The sequence below is a fragment of the Cyprinus carpio genome, chromosome B15 (genome assembly GCF_018340385.1).
Source record: "Cyprinus carpio isolate SPL01 chromosome B15, ASM1834038v1, whole genome shotgun sequence".
Taxonomy (NCBI): domain Eukaryota; kingdom Metazoa; phylum Chordata; class Actinopteri; order Cypriniformes; family Cyprinidae; genus Cyprinus; species Cyprinus carpio.
The window spans coordinates 17,335,439-17,358,184 of record NC_056611.1 but is presented as its reverse complement, the minus strand read 5'-3'; the positions used below and the strand labels follow the sequence as shown (position 1 = coordinate 17,358,184).

Here is a 22,746-nt window from a genome sequence, read left to right as displayed (position 1 = left end):
AGCAAAGAGCTCTCAAAGGGCTAGTCTCTAACGGTTAACATGAGGCCTTCAATTACACCTGTAAATAACAGGTGAAAATGTCAAGTTGTATTACACATGATCGAGACGTTATCCCTTCCCAAAAGAAATGTTATCTCACATTAGAGGCCTCAGAAGCTGCTACGAACGAGTCTGCTCTAAAATATTACAGCAATTTTTCAGGTGTCAGACATTAATTAAACTGTGCTATACAATGCCCTCTAGTATTGCTTTCATAGCTGAGATTATCCGTATCTGATCCTGAACCAACAGCAAAAGTGAATCACCGCCGTGTTTCATGAGAGAATCACTCTCGCTCTGGTCTCTGATCCTGTGGTGGTGTTTAGAGAGGTAGAGGGCCCTGTCAAACAGAATTAATGTTTTTGTTTAAGTTTTTTTCCCCTCTGCTGGCTCAGTTTGGATTCCTGTGTCTAAGAAAGCCACAGTTTGATAAATCACTGCAATTCTTTTTCCTCACTGAGCAGAGAGGAGCAGCGTAATGGGGTGGTGCACCTCAGCAACAATATAGGAGCTAGTAAGCGAGGGTTATACAGAACTGACATCCACACCCCTGAAGAGCAGTTTTTGTGCCTCACGTGATGTCAAGGTTCTGCGGTACATACAGAAAAAATCTGACACTAAGCAGAAAACTATTGTTCACTCTGCAAACTGTCACAGATAAGCACTCAAAGTCTACAAAGCTTGGTTGATTATAATGGCATTTAGTTTTGATCCATGTTGTTGCACCACTTGTTTAAGGTGTTAACACTGTGCAACTGTAGTTTGTTTATGGTTGCCAAGAAATTTTGGGAAATTAATACATAATTTAACTGATATGTGGTTATATAAAAAATGAAAGAGCAGTACAAATAAATCCTTCCTAGCAGCAAGTATTGTGTAAGGCATGCTCTTACACAATACCACAGTCACCAACAGATCAACAGATTAGTTTTAAATAGTATATTAAATAATATACAAATTAATATAGATAAATCCATTTGTATATGATATATAAATGTATGGAAAAAATATTTTAATTTATTAAAAAATTTAATTAAGCAAGGTAGTCTGATTCACAGATGTCTCTATTAAATTAGCTCTTTTTAACAAACCAGAAAAACAGCATGACCAGTGTTGTCTGATTCTCAAAAAATTACTCTTCTAAATTGTTCATTTTAAGTGATTCAAAACTGCGTCACCAGTGTAGTCTGATTCAAAAATTACTTTTAAAATGTTTTCTTTTTAGTGAATTCAAAAATACTGCATCACCAGTGTAGCCTGATCCACAATTTTTATTAATTGTTTCTTTTTAATGAATCAAAAACATAATGTGTGACCAGTGTAGTCTGATTCACGAAAAATGACTCTTTTAAATTGATTCTTTTCAGCATGAACAGTGTAGTCTGATTTTAAAAAATGCTTTTAAATTGTTTCTTTTTAGTGAATCAAAACATACTGCATCACTAGTGTAGTCTTATTCACACACACACACACACACACACACAAAAAAAACTTTTAAATTGGTTCTCTTTTAAATCAACAACAAATACAAAAACTGATACACAACCAAATGATACTTTCAATTGCTTCTTTTTAAATCTTTTTAAAAAATCAAAAACAAACAGGGTAACCATTCTGATTCACAAACAAATTACTCTTTTTAAATTTTTCGTTTTGGTAAACTATAAACATGTGGTGCAACTAGTGCAGTAGTTTTATAACGTACCAACCAAATTAGAAGGTTCCTGTATAATTCACAGCATTAGCTGACAGAAATTTTCTTTGAAATGCATGCAGAATGAACATCATAAGTGAACTTTGCCTAAATGAACCACAGCCAAATAAGCCCTGCTTTCTGGTCAGTGATGCTTCAAAAGTTGAGCTGTAGACGCAATTAAAAAATATCCTAATTCCAGCCCAGTGCTTGGTGTATATTTCAGCATTTGAGGAGACAGTTTTGCATCCTCTCTCTCTCTCTCTAGCCTTAGCCTTAAACCAGAGCATCTACCAGTAATTGTGCCCTGCTCATGAGTGCTGCATTGACTTCCACCCTTTTCCACCGGTGCACATGCGTAAGAACTCAGCGCCTGCAGCGGCGGGGCATGTGGAGAGAGTATCTGCCCCTGATGACTGTCTAATCTTGACGCTGAGAGGGGAAGCGCTCCTCTCACCGACTCAATGAGCCGGCACATGGGGGGCCCTTCACTCCCTCAGCCATCTATTTTATTTATGGTTTATTAGTGCTGTTTCAGCACAGCGGGGCCCGTGCACCACCACCGCCGGGTTGTTATAGCATTATTACCCCTCTGCTTCCATTTCAATTAGACTAATACTGAGGGGGCACCGGAGGCTGGCTTTATGTGGAGCCGTCCGGTCGACACTAAATCACATGCTCGCAAGTTGCCTCGTGGCTTCATAAGCCATAAAGACTAAGTGTTGTAATGCAACCTGAAGATGACTGTGTGGGTACTGGCATGGTGGAGATTAGCTGGCAACTGCTTAGACAGCAACAGATGCAGTGCTAATGTGCTTCATTACGTGCCCTGGATGAAGGCTCATGGATGGACGAGGTGTGGATGGGCAGATGTATGTCCGGTCACCATGATGATCCCCATTTAAAATATACTAAATGTATATTCTGTTATCATGATTTAGCTATTTTTGTCAGTCCAATTAATGGTATACTTTCTTGAACCTTTAGACAAAATATGAACAGTTCAGATGCAAAAGCCTCTACTGTAAGTGCCGTCTGAAATTTTCTTCTAAAATTAGCTTTTTTCCCTCAGTTTACTATGTTTATGTTCAGTTATTTCACTTTAATGGCAATAAAAGTACCTATTCCTTGCCTTTACAGTGAAATTACTGACCCAACACAGAGGAGCCTGATAAAAATGCTCATTTTAGAAGAAAATTTCAAATGGCACTTACAGGTTTTTGCATCTGAACTCTTCATATATTTTGCATGTGTTTTTTGAGGATCATATTTGATACATCAGGCTTTTATGGTTCATATGGTATGATATAGTGAGAATATAGAGCTCATATTTGAGGAGGAAAAAACACCCAAAATGAGGAAATATATACAGTTTGGTGCAGTTGCTGTTATTTATATGGCCAAAAAGTAATGTAATTCTGCTAGCTTGTCATGTAAATCAATGAGATCTTTTAAACAGTATATAGCAGACTATAAAATGCATTTAAATATCAGTTGTCACTCTATATCACACAATAATATATCTTAGTAAGATGATATTTAAATGCTTTTATTATTAAAGCCCTGTAGTTTTTATTGTAGGGGGCAAAATGCAATGCAGTACAATGATGTTTGAGAGATGAACAAATAAATGTTTCTCAAATACTTGCTAGATCATATTGATACTCACATTTTAATGTTTTTTTCTAAACAATAATAAAAAAATAAAAATATAAAAAATCAAGTAAACTCAAGTTGCCTCAGCTCAAGTTCATCTTAAAATATTACTAACAATATAAAAGTTCATATATATTTACATCATAAAAATCAGTTTCACAGTAAAAAGAAATGTTTACCACAACCTAAAGGTATTTTTAGAAATATACTAAAGCCTTTACTGGTTAAAAAAAGTACAAACTATCAATCAGACAACTAAAGGCATGTAGTAGATTGTGTAAAACAGGCTTTTCAGCAAAGATTTAATCATGTTGATACTTACAAGCGTTAGAATTTCTTGTTTAATATAATACAGTGTGCCTTATAGGGTTAAGGACTTCTATTTTACATTGCACACCAGTCACAACCAACCGTTTGACTAAAAAAGCTATAAAATGTTGTGTGTCTGTGTGACTGAATTACATTATAGACTGCTGTATTGTTAAAGTAGTGAAAGGTGAAAGAAGACCACACTATCATCCACTTATATGTACACACTGATAGATTTGTTTGCTCTGAATGCTTTACACATATAAACATCTCAAACAGATTTCCATCCACACAGACTGTTTGCCCACTGGAACTCTCTGAAGGCTCTGAATATGAGTCAGGAACTTGACTTGGTGCATCTCAGGCTTCTAAACAAACACGCTCACTGCCTCTGGCTCAATGCATCTTCAGCTGTAAACACATAAAAGCCTTGAGCATATGCAATGTGCTCACGAAAACTCTCGTACATTCTGAGGGCAGGCCAAAGTACGGTAAAGGATGGAGAATGAAGGTTTATTCCCAACCCTGATCAATGCACTCAATGGCTATTAGGTTGCCTATGGCAACAGAAACAGAGAATCATCACTCTAAAGCACCATACAGGATACATCGTTTACATCTCTTCAAGCAAGAAAAATATGATTTCTTTCTTTCTTCATTTCTGGATGGATATATGGTTACTTTTTAACTATCAACCCATCTATCCATTTATTTTTAAATTAATCAGTAATAATAATAATCAAATGAAATGAAGGATTTTTCCAGTGAAGTATAAGTATTTAGGGATGCACAAATATTAAAATTCTTCAATATTTTTAAACATATATTGATATAAGAAATTTTGTTAACATATATGTTATGGCCACTAACCAACAAATGGCCTTTATTAAAATTATACGCTATTTTTATTTTTTTGTTAAAAATAATAAAAAAAAATAAGAAAACAAATACAAAAATTTTACACATCACATTATAATGTACAGTAAGAAAAATGGATATCCTTGTTAAAGATTTCATTTAACATTTTTTAATTATTGGTGCTTTTAAAGCAGTGTTATTTTAGTATTATGATACTATTATAGTTTTTATTAATATTTTGAACCAGATTTTATTTTTATATTTTCAGATTTTATTTTAATTTTAAAGTTTTGTTGTGTGTTTTGTGTTCTCTGTGTTCTGAAACTTAGTTTTTATTAAAATGTTTTTATTAAATGTTACCTTGTCTACATCTGGCTTAAATAAATGTTTTATTTAATTTAATTTTTTTAAGTAACAACAACAAAAAAATTGAATAATCCCTGCATATTTTAATTGAATAATTGAACAAACCTTAATCAACATATTGATGAATTTTACTATTAATTAAATAATATAAATCTTAAAAAGGCTTAATTAGTTTTTTTAGTGTAACTATAATAACCCTGTTTTAAAAAATGAACTTTAAGTGAATGTAAGATAATGTCAAAGGTACTCAATGTAAATGTAAAAAATAATATGGTACAGATGTGTTGTGCACCCCAATGCATGCATTTCATTCCATCAAAGATGGAAAAAATTAAACAGTTTCTCAAATGACATCAAGCTATGAATCCCTTTATGGTTTTAACTGGAACCTTTATTTTTAGGCGTGTAAATGCTATATAATGGATTTCATGGCTTTTACAGACACTTTTAGATAAAGCAGGCAGAGGTGGTCTTGGTGTGGTGGTGCCTGCTGGGTGAATATTTGTTATCTTCAGACTGGACCCCATCTGCTGTTTGATAAGAGCACAGTGACCAGCTGTGTGTCAGGCTGCCCTGACAGCATGTCAAGAACTAGTGGAGCTGTTCATGTCCATAAGTGTCCGGGCTTCCACTCTGTCAGTGCTTGTACAGGGTTACGCTCTACACAACCACAAAAATTCACTGATAAGCAGAGCTTCATCTCCAATTTAAAGCATGAAATGCCTGTGTGTGTGTGTGTGTGTGTGTGTGTGTGTGTGTGTGTGGACACATTGTCATCTGGGAAAACATGGAAATGATGCCACTCTTGTGTCATGCAGTTCCCCCAGTATGAGTAGTACAGCAGGATGGTAGTACACTTACAGAAATTACTGTGCTATTAAGTGTGTTGCATATTACATGAGCTAATAAAAATATTTCCTCTTTCGCTTGTTTATGAAGTATGGGCAGGGATTCACCGACTCCAAGCTCATCATGTCTATTTGTGGCTGATTGCATGTGAGTGGCTCAGTCCGAGAGGACACAGACACGAGGGAAATCTCCCTCAATTTAAGACCGGCTTCTACATCACTCCTTATTAACCTGGATCATGTGGAGGGAGCAAACGGACATCATGAAGTAGATCCTCAAGAGACATTCCGGGAACAACCCAGGAATCTACTCACAACATGGGCCTGTTTCACACCACAGTGTGTAAGTAGATCTATCTATCTATCTATCTATCTATCTATCTATCTATCTATCTATCTATCTATCTATCTATCTATCTATCTATCTATCTATCTATCTATCTATCTATCTATCTATCTATCTATCTATCTATCTATCTATCTATCTAGCCCCTAAAGTAACATGTTAATATGGCCACATGTACTATAGGCTTTTGCCAGTCAACAAAGGATACTGTAGTGTGAAATAAAAAAATTTACCCAAAATTTAATGTTTTTAGGGATGTGAGCAATAGTTATATATAAAAATATCTGCATGCACTCCTTATTTTCCACTACATGACTTTCTGTTTGGTTTAAGCGGTACAGGGAGATCATAGGTGGGGGCAAACAAAAAACCAAGCGGCATGGAAGTAGAAAGTAGAGGTTTCATCAGCAAAGAAGAATCTGCCTTGTTCCCATGGAAATAAAAGCAACCCAAACCTGTTTTATTTGCATTGACACCTCAAGTGACAAAACACGGAGACAGTAAAAATCCTTTGCTTCATTAAACGTACATCTCACTGTCAGACTCTCTTTTATAGAAGCGTTGAAGTATAATTCATGTCATCTAAATGTCTTGCTCCAGCACGCCCCCGTTACTCAGTGCGAGCACATATAATTTCATAAAAGCAAATAGACTGTCGGTGGCAGAGTGCGCTTCGTGTTCACGCTGGCATGTTTTTCACGCGGCCCTACTAATGATGTGAGGGCATAGAGAGCGGTCAATAAATGACAAAACAATGGTGTGTCACAGCACGGCCGAACGGCTCAGCGGGAAACACTCATTAACTGGCCGAACCCAAGCGCAACTTTGAGGGTTCAGGATCCCGCGGCCCTGCAAAACATTAAACGACTTCAAATAGTGGCGGCGGGGGAGTATAATAGCCTGTGATTTGATTGAGGTGCTCTTACTGTCATGTGCTCACTCAATGAATCTGCCCTTCTCACATATGCTCGAGTGCTATTTGAAACTAGTCTTCTGAGGAGAGCTTGTCAGACACATAGGAAGTGTTAAATTTATATTTGCATTGAATTATTTAATAGATGTGATCCCGATGGACCTTTATCTCCAAATATCCCCACTGTTAATGAAGCTCTGACAGGTAGACGCTCTGTATATGCAAATGACCCCATATCTCAAAGATCTTGATTTTTTTCACTGCACTTCATTTCTCATTATTACTATGGTTCTCCTAATGAAGGCTGTTTGATAGTTAATGTGCAGATGAGCAGGTGGTCTGTGCTATCAATCAATTACACGCACACACACGCTCCGCCCAGGCTCTAAAACAAGAGCAATTTAATTCCATTTGCCGCTGGTTGATTTTTACGCCATATCATGTCCATTAAATGCAAATGAAAGAGCATCTGTCTGCTCTGTATTATTGAATGCAGGGGGAAATTGCACTGCAATTACCTCTTAATAATTATCTGATAATTCATTACCAATAACAACCTGGAAACATATTAATTTAGTTAGGGACAAGGTTCGTGATTGAGAAAATGCCCTTTATTAATTTTTAATTAAAAGGATTTAATGAAATGGGCTCCTCTACCAAACTGTTGGCAAAGGTTTATAATAACATCCCTGCTGTACAATTTAGCGCTAAAGAGAAAGCTACAGTGCACAATTTCCTCAGAAATGTAATGAAAATATGCCAATAATTGACCAAGTTGATTAATCCCGATATTACAGATGAAAATGTTAATTAGAGGATCGATCAAATATGCGTAGCCATATAGTATGCAATGATAATTAAATGATTTCAACTAAAACATATTGATGGAAAATTTATGAGCAAAATAAATAAATAACCAATTAATTTTGATTAATTTTTTAAAGGGGATTATTATATATTATATTATTATTATACTTTAAACATTAAAGACATTAAACGGATATATATATCCGTTACGTTTAAACGTTTTTTTTTTATATTTCTGAAAGATGCTCACCAACAAAAATACAGTAAAAAACTTAATATTGTGAAATATTATTACAATTTAAAAGAATAATTTTCTATTTTAATATATTTCAAAATGCATTTATTCTTGTGATGACAAAGCAAATTTTTCAGCAGCCATCACTCCAGTCTTCAGTGTCCCATGATCCATCAGAAATTATTCTAATATGCTGATTTGCTCCTCACGAAACATTTCTTATTATTATTAGTGTGGAAAACAGTCATGCTGCTTAATATATTTGTAAAAATCTGGACCATGTGAATACCATGTGGTTCTTTTGATGACTAGGAAGTTCAAAAGAACAGCGTTGGTTTGAAAATGCCATTATAAATGCCATTACTTCCATATAATTAGAAATAATCATTTCTTTCTTTCTTTCTTTCTTTCAAAAAAAAAAAAACAAAAAAACATACTGATTCCAAACTTCTGAACAGTAGTGTACACAACATAAAGCTATTATATAAAGCAATATATACATGTTTGAATATTTGGCTTAATTTGCCAACTAAAATGTCATGATTTATATGCCATTTTAGCAAGACAAGAGCTATAACTAAAACGAAAAACTGTATAAAAACATGCATTTGCTCATTCTATCATAAAATTATTAAACCAATAACATATCTCAAATTAGTATAATTTTACAGCTTTAAAAGGGAGCATATGTTCTCCAAAGTAACAGGAAGTCTCCAGTGACAAGCGCCATTTTGTCCGGAGGGGGAGTGCGCTCCTCATTATAAGTTGTACTTTCTTACAGCGCCTCATTGACAGCGCATCTGCAGAGTGTTGTTGAATCTGCGACACGAGTCCGCGGACTGTGTCCTGAGAGATTTGCGAAGGATTCTGGGGGCCGCATGTGTCACACGGTGAGACGGGGAGTCTGGAGACACTCCCAGACATCTTGACAGAATCCCAGCATCCCTTTCTCTCTCTGACAGGCCATCAGAGCACTCATGTGCTTTCAGTAAAACCCAGAGCAGCCACATCCCCCTGACTCCAATAACACAGCCTCGCTCTCGCTGTCTGTCTGCTCACAATACAGTGATAGATTATCTACACATTGGCCGCCGTACCGAGTGACGTGAATGCAACTCTCTCAGTATGTAGGCAACAAAATTGAACAGATTTTTTTCTACTCTATTGTATTTGGGATGAGGATAGACTACAAAAGGCAGCCTTTTCATACAATAAGTAAACAACTGTGGCAGTATGATTGTTTTGTAAATAACGGCGCACAGTGATATTTGAAATCCAATGGATTATTTCAAGCTGTGGATCAATTCGTACAAACGTGTTTCAGGGAGGCAATTACACGGAATGAAAAGTGAACTTTAGAGCAGTACATGTGTTCATTGAGATAGGATTCACATATTAAACTGGATGTCAAACTTCATTCGCAGCCAAACGTAAAGGAAACTGCCGAGCAGAGACTTTCTAACTCGACTACGAGTGTATTTAAAAAAAAATCCCTGTATGAATATATAAGAAATGAGCGAAGTTTGGAATGAAAAATGCATGAGAATGCACAACATGGCAGACAGCAGCAAACACGAACGTGTGTGTATGCTCGAATCCTCCGGCACACGAGAAAGCATGAAAGTCTTGATGTTTTCTCCCACCCACTGACATCACGCTCCATTGTTAAACCATCTGCACTGACATGCACCCTGTGTCACAGCCAATCATTAATGTAATTACTAGGGTTTTGCATCATTACTGTTATTCACGATTGTGAAGTAGGAGGGAATGGCTTTTAGTGGAAGAAGGAAACAATGGCAGCCGTAACCCAGACAACCTCAGGAACCACACTGCTTTTAAATCGGCCTCTCAATGACTATTTTTCTGTACTTCACAGAGTGACAGACACATATGTGAGCACTAGAGTGTTCTAAATAGGTCACTGTAATGGCAGTGTGTGTATTGGAGCAAAAAACAGCTGATTAATAGAGACCAGAAAGACTAAATATTTACAATTGTAGACTTGCTGAAAAAAATATTAGTGGCGCTTACCAACAATCCCAAGACACAAGGGCCCACTACTGAGTATTTACGGTGATTTGCGCCTTGACCGATCAGATTGTGGTCAAAGTGGTTATGCACACTTCATTTACATTTGCCCACATACAACGTCTCCACGCAAAAGACATACATCTTATCTACTACTGTAATATATAACAAGCTTAACTGAATTGAACTATATAATATAATTGTAATTTTTTAACTAAAAAGCAACACTTGTCTTGACAAACTTAAAACGTAATATACAAAAGAAGCGACAGAGTGATACATGGAATAATAGGATGGATGGAACAATAAAACGATGGATAGAATGACTGAACGAACAACAGAATGATAAACAGAACAAAAGAATAAACGATAGATAGAACAATGGATAAAACAATGGATAGAATGATGATAGAATGACTGAACGAATAACTTAAATTAAGCTGAAAGGAAGCAAATCCAGCACCATACCACTGCTAGATACTGAAGATGTAACTTGAAGAATGTTTCACACACTTTCAATATCTAAAGTCAATCATATTTAATAATTCCACATTATTTGGCGTGTGAGTGTTCTGCTCTGTTCTCTGAGATGTTGGCAGCACATGGCACTTCTCAGCTAATTGGCTATGAGGATTCAGCCTGTGTTGTTTCTCATTTCTGTCTAATAAAGCACAGAGTGTACAGCACTTCTCATTCTCGCTTTGTTACATTCAGATCATTCTTATTAGATCACTCTTCAGGCGTGAGAGTCCTTCAGATTTGATTGTAGAGGGGGCGTCTTATGTGATCGCAGGTTTTCTTGTGTAAGCTCATTGAAGACTGATGAAGAACAAGTCCCTCAATGCTTCCCGATTCTCGAGGACATATGGACATTTGAGAGCTTTGGCCATTGAACTGGCTGGCCAGTGATTTCAACTTAAACGCTTCTAAAATGGGCTACTTTTTAGATATTAACTAACCTGAAAAGGCATGCCAACCTCATTATCTGTAGCCGTCATGGACAGAGACAAGGACACACTCTGCCAAAGGGTCTAATTAAAATCTCTTTTTATTCGTCTTCTTTGCTTGGCTAAACCCCATGAGCTAAGCCAAGATGGTTCCTGTAAGTCAAAGTCTTTTATTTGCATGTTATTTCTGACAGACTCGGGGTTGCGACCGAACCGGAGAACAGAAGGCAGTCTTGGAGGAATTGCATTGAAACCATCGAGAACTACACAGAGAAACTCATTTGTGCTTCAAACAAACATAAAAGCTGCAGGCTGGTCAGACGCTTTCAACTGAGCTTAAGTAGTCAGATCACTGGATTTCTGTCTGCTTCTATTGCTCAGTGCCCGTGTACTTGACATGTGCGGCTAGATGCACAATAACATACAAGCCACCAGCTATTTCTTTATCAACTGAATTTACCTTCCCACAGAAATCTTTGTGTACCGCCTAGTCTCATGATACTGGATTTGCTGGATCAGAAGCAGGACTGGCTCCATCCTCTAGAGAGGGGTTGAAAGTGGGATTCCGCCTTTTTAAAAGTGCCTTCTTCCCTGGAACATCACAAGCTGGGCTTCCTAGCTGGGAGGGAGGGCTTATGAATAAATGGATGGAAGATCTGGAGCTATGCTAACATCTGTGCTGCAGTAAGTAGTGAGTTGTCAACACACTTTCCGCACACCTACACACACTAGATCTCACTCCATCCTAATCCCCCATCACCACCATTGGAGAACAGCCTGGATGTTACGCCACTGTGCTGGAATAGCACACCGTTTGAAAAAGCTATTTGCTATGGTTTGCTAACAGCTGCCAAGAAGTGTTTGCGCAAGGCCGTTATCATCACAATCATCATCAAGTGGATGGGGTGTTAGTCAACGGAAGTCAGACTCATTTATACCGTAATTCTGTTGATCAGCTTCCAAAATCTCTGGCAAAGAAAGCTGTGGATGTGAAAAATGTTCCTAGCAGCATAATACATGTTTCTAGTCTTATTATGTGTGATTCATTGATGCATTTTATTTCAGAGAGAAAAATGCTTGTCTTTGTAATGGTTTCAAAACTAAGATTGTAATGTTCTCTGAAACAACTTTTTTTCAATGAAAGGTTATGAACTGCCTTTTTTATTTTATTTATTATTTCAAGAGGCGTTTATGGTTTCTTTCCACCCCTGTTAAGCAACATTTGGGATATCACTTAAATATTCTGATTAACAGCACACACACACACACACACACACACACACACACACACACACACACACACACACACACACACACACACACACACACACACACACACATATATATGTATACTTTGATTTAATATAAATAAAATTCTAAAATATATATACATAAAATAATAAATAAGATCATTTTTAATAAGATAATATAATAATAATATAAGATAATATAATAATATATATTTTAATAAGATAAATAATATAGGGCACACTTTATTTTAAAGTCTAATTCTCGCTATTAACAAACCAATAACTGCGACTTTTGCCTTAATAAACTCCTAATATGCTCTGTATTAATAGTTAATAAGGCAGTTGTTAATTGTTGTTATGGTCACACAGAATATGTGCTTTATAAGTACTAATAAACAGCCAATATGGTAATTATAGGCATGCTAATAAACAACTAGTTAATAGTGAGAATTGGTCCCTATACCAAAGTGTTACCAAAATATTAAAACAAATTAGTAAATACACTTTTCAAATAAATAAATAAATAGCTTAAAATGTTGACTTTTATTATGCAAGTATGCAAGAAAATTTCAAAATAACAGACAAATAACATTTGACAATATATAAATACGTATTTATATTAGGATATTTTTTATTTTTTATTCTTTAAAATAAATAAATGAATAAACAATGATGGAAACACATTTTACTGAATAAAAAATACATTTCTACATGTTAGTTGACAGCAGATTACTTTGCTGTTGCTGCTTATTTGCCTAAAGTTTGCTCATGTTACGGGAAATCACTGGCTCTTATTGAAAATAAATTACTTTCCATATCTTAGTAAACTGTAATGTGAACAGCCCCTTAGTTTTCATCCCCTCACTTCAACCACTCTTCTCCATCCAGGTATGTAATGGCCACTTTTTACAACCCAATCAGTTCCTAATAGATAAAATTAAGTTATTCCTTATTAAATATCATGTTTCACTCAAAAATAAGTCAAATTGTCAGTGTAAAATAAAATGTAAACACCTGCTGACTTGAATACTTGTAACCTAATAGACAAAATGATTATATACTAAGGGTGTACAAAATTACAAAAAACAAGGGGGGAAAAAGAACAATAGAGGGAGATAAAAACTCCTCAGTCATAAATCTGCTGTAGACTTGAACACGAGGGCGGTTTGGCCTTTTATTATTTGCCGTCACACACGGCAGGATAGCACGAAAATTAATGTTGCAGAAATGAGACGGCCTCAGGCAGAGGTGAAGGCATAAAGGTGAAATACAGCCTGAGCCGCACATCTCCTTAAGCTGATCTGACACCTCAGCCACCGAACGCTCTGACACCACTAAATGTCAAAGCTCTTTTAATGCAGCCGTCAAAAACACTGATCCATCCAGACGTTTATCACTGAGAAGGGCAACTTTTGCACCAAGACGTGCATGTTACAGGTCTACAAATCAGACACGGACGCATGACACGACTCCCTAATCGGGTGAGAAAGGTGACATACTGTGTACAGAGTGGCTGGTCACATAAAGTTGAAACGATAATGGTGCTTATAAAACCAAGAAAGGAAAGAATTACAGCTCTCTTCTTTGAATAAAATGTGCAATTCTATGGGACTCAGCGTGGTACCATCTCTTTCTGTAGACCCACCGACTCTTTAAATGTTAAAGCAATTTCCCACAGAGAAGCGGAGGAAGGAGAGTGTTTGACACTTAATTGTGGAGCCTTTTCATTGCAAAATCTCCTTTGCTCTTTTTCTTATTTCATGAATGGCCCTATTTTCATCTATCAATCTCCATGGCCTCGCTCACACCTGCAGCATTGTTCGCTCTTAAAGCCGTGCTTTGAAATGACCTGACATGACTCTTCTTACTGTGTCAATCCAGGTCTTTTTTTTTTTTTTTTTGGACGACTCCAAGTTGTAACCTCATGATGAGAGGGCAGGATTCATTAGCCTGTCAACCTCTCAAAAGAGGCAGCTCATTACGTAGAAATTAATTAGCCATTCTCTCAGAGACGGTGTGTCCATCCATAATCAGATCTGTCTCATCTTGCATGCCTGTCTACTGAAAATGTTTTCACTTTTTTCACACCAGACAAGGTGAACCTAGGGATCAAACAGAATGGAATATCAAAGCTCCATTGTCTTCCAGAACAGAAAAATTTGGGGAATTGAATGATCTATGACATCGTATAGACACAGAAGAGTTTGAATTGTTTAATTTTGTTTTACAGCTATTCCGACTCAGCTGTAACACGGTCAAGCTTACCTAGAGATCCATTAGAACTGGTTTTACTTTCATCTAGCACTCTATAAACCACAAGGGCGGAACTGAAATAAAATCCGGATGCGGTGAGCTCCAGATTATTTGGGATTCAGGGCCTCGGCCCAACGCTGCACAGGCGGGCAGGGTCAGAAGGAAAGAGAGGTTTGTGAATGAGTCAAGGCAGGGCATGTCTAGACACATAAAACTACCCCATTCTCATCTATCACAGAAATCCAGTCTGTCAGCACGCGACAGCATTTACAGTGCCTCCATGAAGACCTTGCTGACAAATAAGGTCAAAGGACGACTTACACGGCATATAAGATTGTATCATAAAATACCTCTATTTAGACTTTACGGTCAAGCAGCAAATAATAAAACTTTGACCATTTTGAGAGTACAGATCTCCCGAGGGGTTTGAGAGATATTGACCCAATGCTAGTGTGACATTGCCAGTTACAACCGACTGCCTCAAGAATAGCTCTTTAACTTTAACTAGATGTGACCTAATCATACCTAAATGTATTTTCTGGCAGTTTGTCTTTAAAATCCGACACAGATAACCTCAAAATTGTTTTTATAATTATATTTTAATGTAAAATTAAGAAAGTAAGTTATAATTTGTTATTCAAATGCTGTTCTTTTGAACTTTCTATTCACTGAAGAATCGGGGGGAAAAAAATCTAGCACTGTTTACACAAAAATGTTTTTAATTGTTTTTAACATTGATAATAAGAAGAAATGTTTCTTGAGCCCCAAATCAGCATATTAGAAAGATTTTTGAAGGACCATGTGACACTGAAGATTCCGCTTTGCCATTACAGATATAAATTGCATATAAAATAAAATAGAAAATAGATAAATTAAATGTATTAATTTGTATTGATAGTTAACAATATTACTGTTTTTATTGCGTTTTTGTTAAAGGGGTCATGAACTGAGAAATTAAAATTCCCTTGAGGCTATAAAAACATCCTGTAAGTTTTAGAACTCAAAACTTTCTCGTTAGTCTAAAACAGCTTATACTGAAGCCATTGTGGAATGTGGCACTTTATGATGTAATAGTGTGGATAAACTCCACCTCCCCAGCAGAAGAATAATACCTGCTTCTAAATCACTGCCTGTTTAGCCCCGCCCTCCAATTCACAGACGTAGTAGGTAAAAAACTAGAGAGGCAAATGCAGGTCTATGCAAAAAAAATTTAAATAAAGTTCCAGACCACGTCAGTAAGAACTTGGTCCTTTGTTCTCTTCATTTTACCGAAGATTATTTTACAAACAAGGCACATTTTGATGCAGGATTTTCAGAAAGATTGAAACTAAGAAACCATGCTGTGCCGACTATATTGGATCTGACAGTAATGTCGCAACACACAAGTGTTAGTAATTATTTTTATTATGTGGTCACTAAAGTCTACTTTGTCTCTTCTTACAGATCATTTGATATGTACTGAGTATTAATGCATTTTTTGACCTAAATCACAGCAACTTCTATTAGTAAAGAAAGTAGACTGTCAAACATACACAACTGTTAGCCAATCATAGCAGCGGGCATTTACTTCGGGTCTACAATCCATCACACCTATTCAAACCGAGCGTTGTGATGAGGGGGTTAAAAACAGGACAGAAAATAGCTTATTAGGTCTAAATTATTCTGTTTTTTATGTACAAATCTTGACAAAAAAAGGCAGTTCATGACCCCCAGGGTGAGCATAAGAGACTTAAAAAAAAACTGCTAAATTTTGATCTGCAGTGTATCTGGAGGGAGCCATGCCTTTATTTTTTATTTTTTATGTTATTAGCAAAGTATATTTGCGTTTTGCATGATTAACACTCACAATTAACTGATTGTACTTCCAAAGACAATCAATAATAAAAATTCCTAAATGCTGTCATCTAATAATAACATTAGCATTGCTAGTGCTATGCATTATCCATCAATAAATCATCAAACCTTTTTATTGAGTGTTAGTGAAAAAACTCAGTAAAAAACATGTCTAACTATTGTTTCTACTATTTTGTTCATAAAAAGAAAAAAAACTCAGAACAGTCAATGAATTTACTGAAGCCTTAAATAAATAAATAAAGTAGGATTTTCTTCAAAAAGTTACATGCCAAATGGCCAGCAACGCTTTCATTTACTCGCAAAAGTCTTTTTTTACTTGCATGTGGTGCTTGGTGAGTGTGAATTCTGGCCAAACGAGAGTGCAAAGAAAGTAACAGACAAAAAAAAAAACGCAAGAAGTGGAGCCGTGCTCCGGCTGAGGATGTGTGTCAGTGGGTGAGAGCGTGTATCTCAGCAGGTGATCCCTCGCCCTGCAGGGTTAATCACCTCCGGGAGGGGTGAGCAGCAGGGTGGAGGATATTACAGCAGCTTCCTCAGCCATCACCTCACACAGCAGCTCGCCATGCACGGCTAGGCTCAGCCCAGATCAGCCGACTTTATCAAGGCTCAACTACACAACTGAGCTCTTACCGGGGCAGGACTGAGATCCTCAGCTCACAATACCCTGCTAAAGCATTCGCCAAATCAGTTTACCTGCAACACATGCATATGCACACAGATGTGCTTCCTCTGCAGTGTCATATGAGAGTGACATTATCTGAAGCTTCTGGCATTTGAGCGGTGGTGTGGAGAAGGGGGCGATTACCTGTTGAAAGGCCATTTAGACCCCAACAGCCTCCATTTCTAACTCCACTCCATCAGTCCTGCCTTGTTTGTGTTTAACCTTTATCCAGACGCAAAGGGGGGCGGCGAGGGTCCTTTCATAGTGATCTGAATTATTGAGAGGTCTAAATCTTTAATGTGCATGTCTCTGATGGAGGTTCCCATTTAGAGAATCTGTCATCCATCAAACTGTACAGCCTGCTGAATGTTGAGACAGGTCTGGTGTGTTAGAGGTATAGTAGAAAATAGCGTTGCTACAGACACATGACAAGAGATCAAAGTTAAATGCACTATAAAATATTTTGATGTGTTTATACTCTAATGCTCACAACACAAAGCCTTGGAAAAAGCAGAGGCAATCAAATGGAGATACAGGCTCATCCATGTTGAAACACAGCCAGTTTTTTTTCTAGACATGTCTGACACGACCTTGTTATAAAAAAAAAAAACTGATATTCGAACAAAAACATCTAGAAGTGTTATTCCATTACGAGTAGTTTTCTGAAAGTGAGGTGAAAGGAAGCAAGGAGACTTTAAATAAAGTGCAAAAATACAAACAGAACCTGCATCTTACCTTTAATGATTGCAGAAAATTAAGTGGACTATCATTTTATTTGGTAGCTCAATGAGGATCATTCCCTCTATAACCTCAATATGTTGTAGTACAAGGCTGTAGGTTTGGTTTAAACATCAGTAGGGAGATTCTAACCTCAAATTATTGAGATGCAACATGTTTATGGAAACAAAGTGAAACTACCTGTTACATCTCATCAGTTGTTCTTGTTTAAAAAGAAAAAATATTTATTTAAGAATGTTAATGTTCATCCACTACCTTTTGTACACTGAATAAAAGTCCAAAATTGTATTACCTTTTTTTTTTTTTTTGAAAATAAAAGTTCTTGCATTGTACCTTCATGCTGATTTTTTTTAAATCATGACAAGCTGCAAAATTTTTTGGAGTGAAGAGACCAAAATTTTGTTCAAAGTTATAATTATTGTGAATTGTTTAAATGCTTTATTTATTATTCCATAAATTAATATTAGAATTATTATAAATATAATTAAAAGTTATACAAATTATATACTTTAAATCTAAAAACCTTAAAATATTCTGTATATTCATGCTATTTGAATATGCACATGTAAAAAAATGACACTGCTGTTTGGTATTAATATTTATCTTCATTGAAGAATTGTTATTATTAACTAAAACTATTAAAATATTTTTGGTAACTGAAATATGTAGCTAAAATAAAATGTAAATAAATTAGATTAAAAATTAAAACTTAAAAGACTAATGAAAACTTCAAGTACTAAAATTACTAAAACTAAAGCGGAAGTGTACATAAAGCTAATAAATGAATAAATTAAAACTAAATAAAAAATTATAAAAATGACACAAAACAAAATTACTGAAACTGAATAAAACAAAAGATAATTAAAATATTAATAAATGCTAAAATAATATAAAAATAATACTAAAATAACACTACTTCATTGATATTTGGCATTTATTTGGCATGTGATATCTTGACATGCTATATAAATATACATGAGATTTGGGAGTATTGCCAAAAGGGAAAAAAATTATGGTCAGGTTCGAATCACCATCTATCTGTATTATCCGAAAAAGAGCAGCATGAACATTCTGTTAAACAACTTCTTTTGTTTACAAAAGAAAGTCACTCACACGGGTTCAAAATGACAACAGGTTGAGTAAATATAGTAATCATTTGATTTTTGTTCATCCCTAAATCTACAGCCATTCGGCACCATATATTTACACTAGATCTCAATCCCTGCTTGATTCCTTTCCTTCCTTGTTTGCCATTATATCAATGTCAAGGCGAGTGTAAACCCAGTGGCAAAATTAGCTGCTCTTGCGTGTGCACATCCACCCAACATAACAGCTGGAGAACATTAAATTGAACCGGAAGCAGGGCCTTCGGAGCGAAGTAATTGGAAGTTTTGTAAAGAAACAGCGAGCCTTTATGAAATATGTGCTGTCTGGCTCCTGCAGATGATTGCTATAAGTCTAATAGAGGGAATGTACGGCTTCTTTTCTAAGAAAGCTGAACACCACTGATTACCCCCCACACACTCATAAAGACAGAGAGAGAGAGACAGAAAGAGGGGGTGGAGTGTAAACGACTTTCTTATTCAAAAGGCATATTAAGGATGTGCAAAAAATGATATTACTCCACTGCAAACCCGCCACAGTTCATTAGCTCACAGAAACAAAAGAATTTGCCTGTGTACAGTCCATTGTCATTTTGCTGTGCGGGGCAGGGCACATCAGCACTCCGTAACCTTTTCTGTTGTGCCGATCTCCCCTTGATGACTCTGTTAAAAGACTATTAGCAGAGAATTATCCAAGTCATTCTCTGATGTAATTATGCAGCCTATTGACAGCAGCTGTCATTTTCAGGCTAACATGAGCATATTATGTTGACATGAGATAACAAGGAGTGTTTCCCCTTCAGTGCACAGAGAGTCTCTCCTAATAGAAAGCAATGATTGAGAGCTCCCTACTCCCAGAGTCCTAATCGTTCGTGCCAATCTAATCAGTAAGTGTACACTCATAAACAGGTTTGTCTAGAGCGCTGGATCCGTGCCAGCCGGAGACACTGGCGCAAGTGCAATTAGCAGGAAGTAGATGAAGCAGATGTTTAGAGGTCGACGCGTAGGACGGCTTACCTTGGTAACGCAGCAGCAAGGAGCTGGACTGCGTCTGCCGGCTGCGGAAGTGGATGGAGATTTGGTTGCTCCAGCTGCGTACCACCAGACCTTTCAGTAAGATGGACTCATTGGCCAGGACAGAAGGTTCCCCGCCACCCAGGTCTTCAAATCTGACAACGTCGCCCACGCCCAGGCTCACGTTCATCACTAATGTTATGAGAGATAAGAAGAAAGAGAGCAGAGACATGGTTAAAGAACATATGAAAACTAAGTAAGCTTTGTAGCTTTTAACGTATCGTAGCAAAAGGTGTTTCTTCAGCTATGGGCCATGTAGACGCCTTACCAGCTCTTCCAACAGCAGACATACAAACATCAAAAGGGAATTGTCTTTTTTTTCTTTCCTGAAAGTCATGAATATCCCCACTGCAGTCTTATTTCTACCATCTTAAAAATCTTCTAAATCCGGGATGGACATAACAGTGATGGACAAAACATTTTTAGAAAAAAACTGAAATAAAAACAATGCTACAAAAAAGTAAAAGTAAAGTACAAAAAACAAAAAAGTAATACAGATAACAAAAAACAAAATTACTAAAAATAATTTTTTCAAATACTAAAATAGTATATAAACGATACTAAAATATCACCATCATCTGAAATGCACCAAGAATCTCAATATTTTCACACTATTTGATACAATTACAGCTTGAAAAACTATGGGCTGACTAACAATATTTAATCTCATTTTAGACTGTTGTCTCATTTTTTTCCCCTCTAAGTTAGTATACTTTTGTACCAGACAAAAGTATACTAACTTAGAGGGGAAAAAAATGATTAGGGCCTAAACTGTTCAGTGTAGTGGCAATTACACAACACATAGAAAAAAAATTATTTAACTTTTTTAACATGTAATATTAAAACTTTTATAGAATTATAGGTTTTATATATATATATATATATATATATATATATATATATATATATATATATATATATATATATATATATAAATATAAAAATTAAAATAAAAATCTCCAGCAGTGTAAAAGTGCCTCCCCCCACTGTTTCAAACGTGATTCATGCAATCAGAAGCACTTAAGTAATTTAATAGGGTCTTTAAATACTCTTGGTGTATCTTGGTGTAGGAGTGTTTAAACGTGGAAGTTTGGACAATACACAAAACCAGAAGGACAGATTGACGTGTGTTTGGATATGCAGAGGTGGCAGTGGGGTGACACATTCTGCCACACCGACTGCACTCATAATGCTGTTGGCCTGTCTGTCTGCCAGGCTGCATGGTAATTGCACCACGGGCAATCTCCTGTCTGCTGAAGCCAGAATGCATATCCTCACCTGTCACTAATAGAAAGCCACAGCCGCCCATTAGTTTTCGTTCTGCCCATCTACCACTTTAGACAACACATGCAACAACTGCATGAGCCAATATCCAATACTGCAGCGTGGGTGGAAGTTGTGACATGGAGCGAAGTAAAATAGTGGGAGTCTGAGGAATAATTACAATCATGCTGAACAAAAAAGTCAGACCTATTCAACTAGCGTGCAGTCGTGAAACTATGCCATTGTGGCTGATCTGGGATCAGTTGGCATGTGCCCTTTGCGCTCTCTCAGGTAATGAAAGTGTCTTTAATCAAATGCAGGCAAATGAGTCTGACCTAAGGAGGGACCTTGCCTAGACGCAGACGTGATGACAGGTTAATGAGGCCTCGCACACATCGCCCTCAATCTAGACACCCGTAACTCCTCGCGACAAGAAGACACCTCAAACTCTCAGCTCAAATTAATGCCACTGTCTGTAGTCTACCATCAGGAAAGTTTAACAAAAAGCACAACAATTTAAATTCGTCCACTGCGAACGATGAGGATTGAATTTAAATAGGGATTGTGGAAACGCTTAGAGGCCCCTGAGTGCTGTGAAGGCAACAGGTGACAACCTGATGATGTATACTACAGAATAAATTCACGCTTAATAAAGCCGGAGCTGCAATGTGCTGAAGCAGTCTATAAAACAAAAGTGCATTACAAAGTAATCACATTACACTAAAAGCCCTCGGATAATAAAATGTTTCCAGAATATTGCTCGCCATAATCCAATTTGCGTTGGCACCGGGCCCGACTGTCTACCCCACGCATGTAATCCCTTGCATAAACATGACTGTCAGTCAGATGCAGACGTTGGCGTGTAAATGCGCAGCCGCTGTGTCATTCAGGGTCAGTGTTGATTAAAATGTTTGCCGCTTTTTACACAGAGCATACAACAGACAGGTTCAGAATAAAGGGAAATTACATCAATTATCCCAGTGCTCCCAGCCTGCCCAGAGGCCCCATGTGTTATGAGTGAACAGGGAGAAACAGGAAGCCTGGTGTTTTGTGTCCCAAATACAAAAAAGACCTTAAAGGGACAGTACATTTGTACGGACCACAGTCAATATTAAGATTATACTATTTGTCAATATTACTTTCTCTTGCTATGAGATTGCAGCAGTTTAACAGAGCAATGAAAGACAAAAATGGAATTTGAAGTACAATCAAATTAGTGCTGTCGAACGATTAATCGTGATTAATCGCATCCCAAATAAAAGTTTGTGTTTACATAATATATGTGTGTACTGTGTATATTTACTATGTATATGTAAATACACACACATGCATGTATATTTAAGAAAAATATGTCATATTTATATTTATATACATGTATATAATATTAATTCGATATAAATATAAAAACAAATACAGGTAAATATTTTTCAAATATATGCATGTATGTGTGTGCATTTATATATACATAATAAATACACACACATATGTAAAAGCAAACTTTT

General features: G+C 36.5%; 1 protein-coding gene across 5 annotated transcripts in view; it reads right to left on the bottom strand.

Annotated features, from left to right (window-relative positions):
* Positions 1 to 22,746, bottom strand: part of LOC109103239 (seizure protein 6-like) — a 173,999-nt gene that overhangs the window by 35,880 nt on the left and 115,373 nt on the right. For all 5 annotated transcript variants that reach the window (XR_006156566.1, XR_006156565.1, XM_042739539.1 and 2 more), the window contains exon 4: positions 19,925 to 20,114. Coding sequence is in view for 3 of the 5 variants with exons in the window: in XM_042739539.1 (XP_042595473.1) it covers positions 19,925 to 20,114 (190 nt within the window). In the remaining 2 variants the exon portion in view is untranslated. The remainder of the gene's footprint in view (positions 1 to 19,924; positions 20,115 to 22,746) is intronic.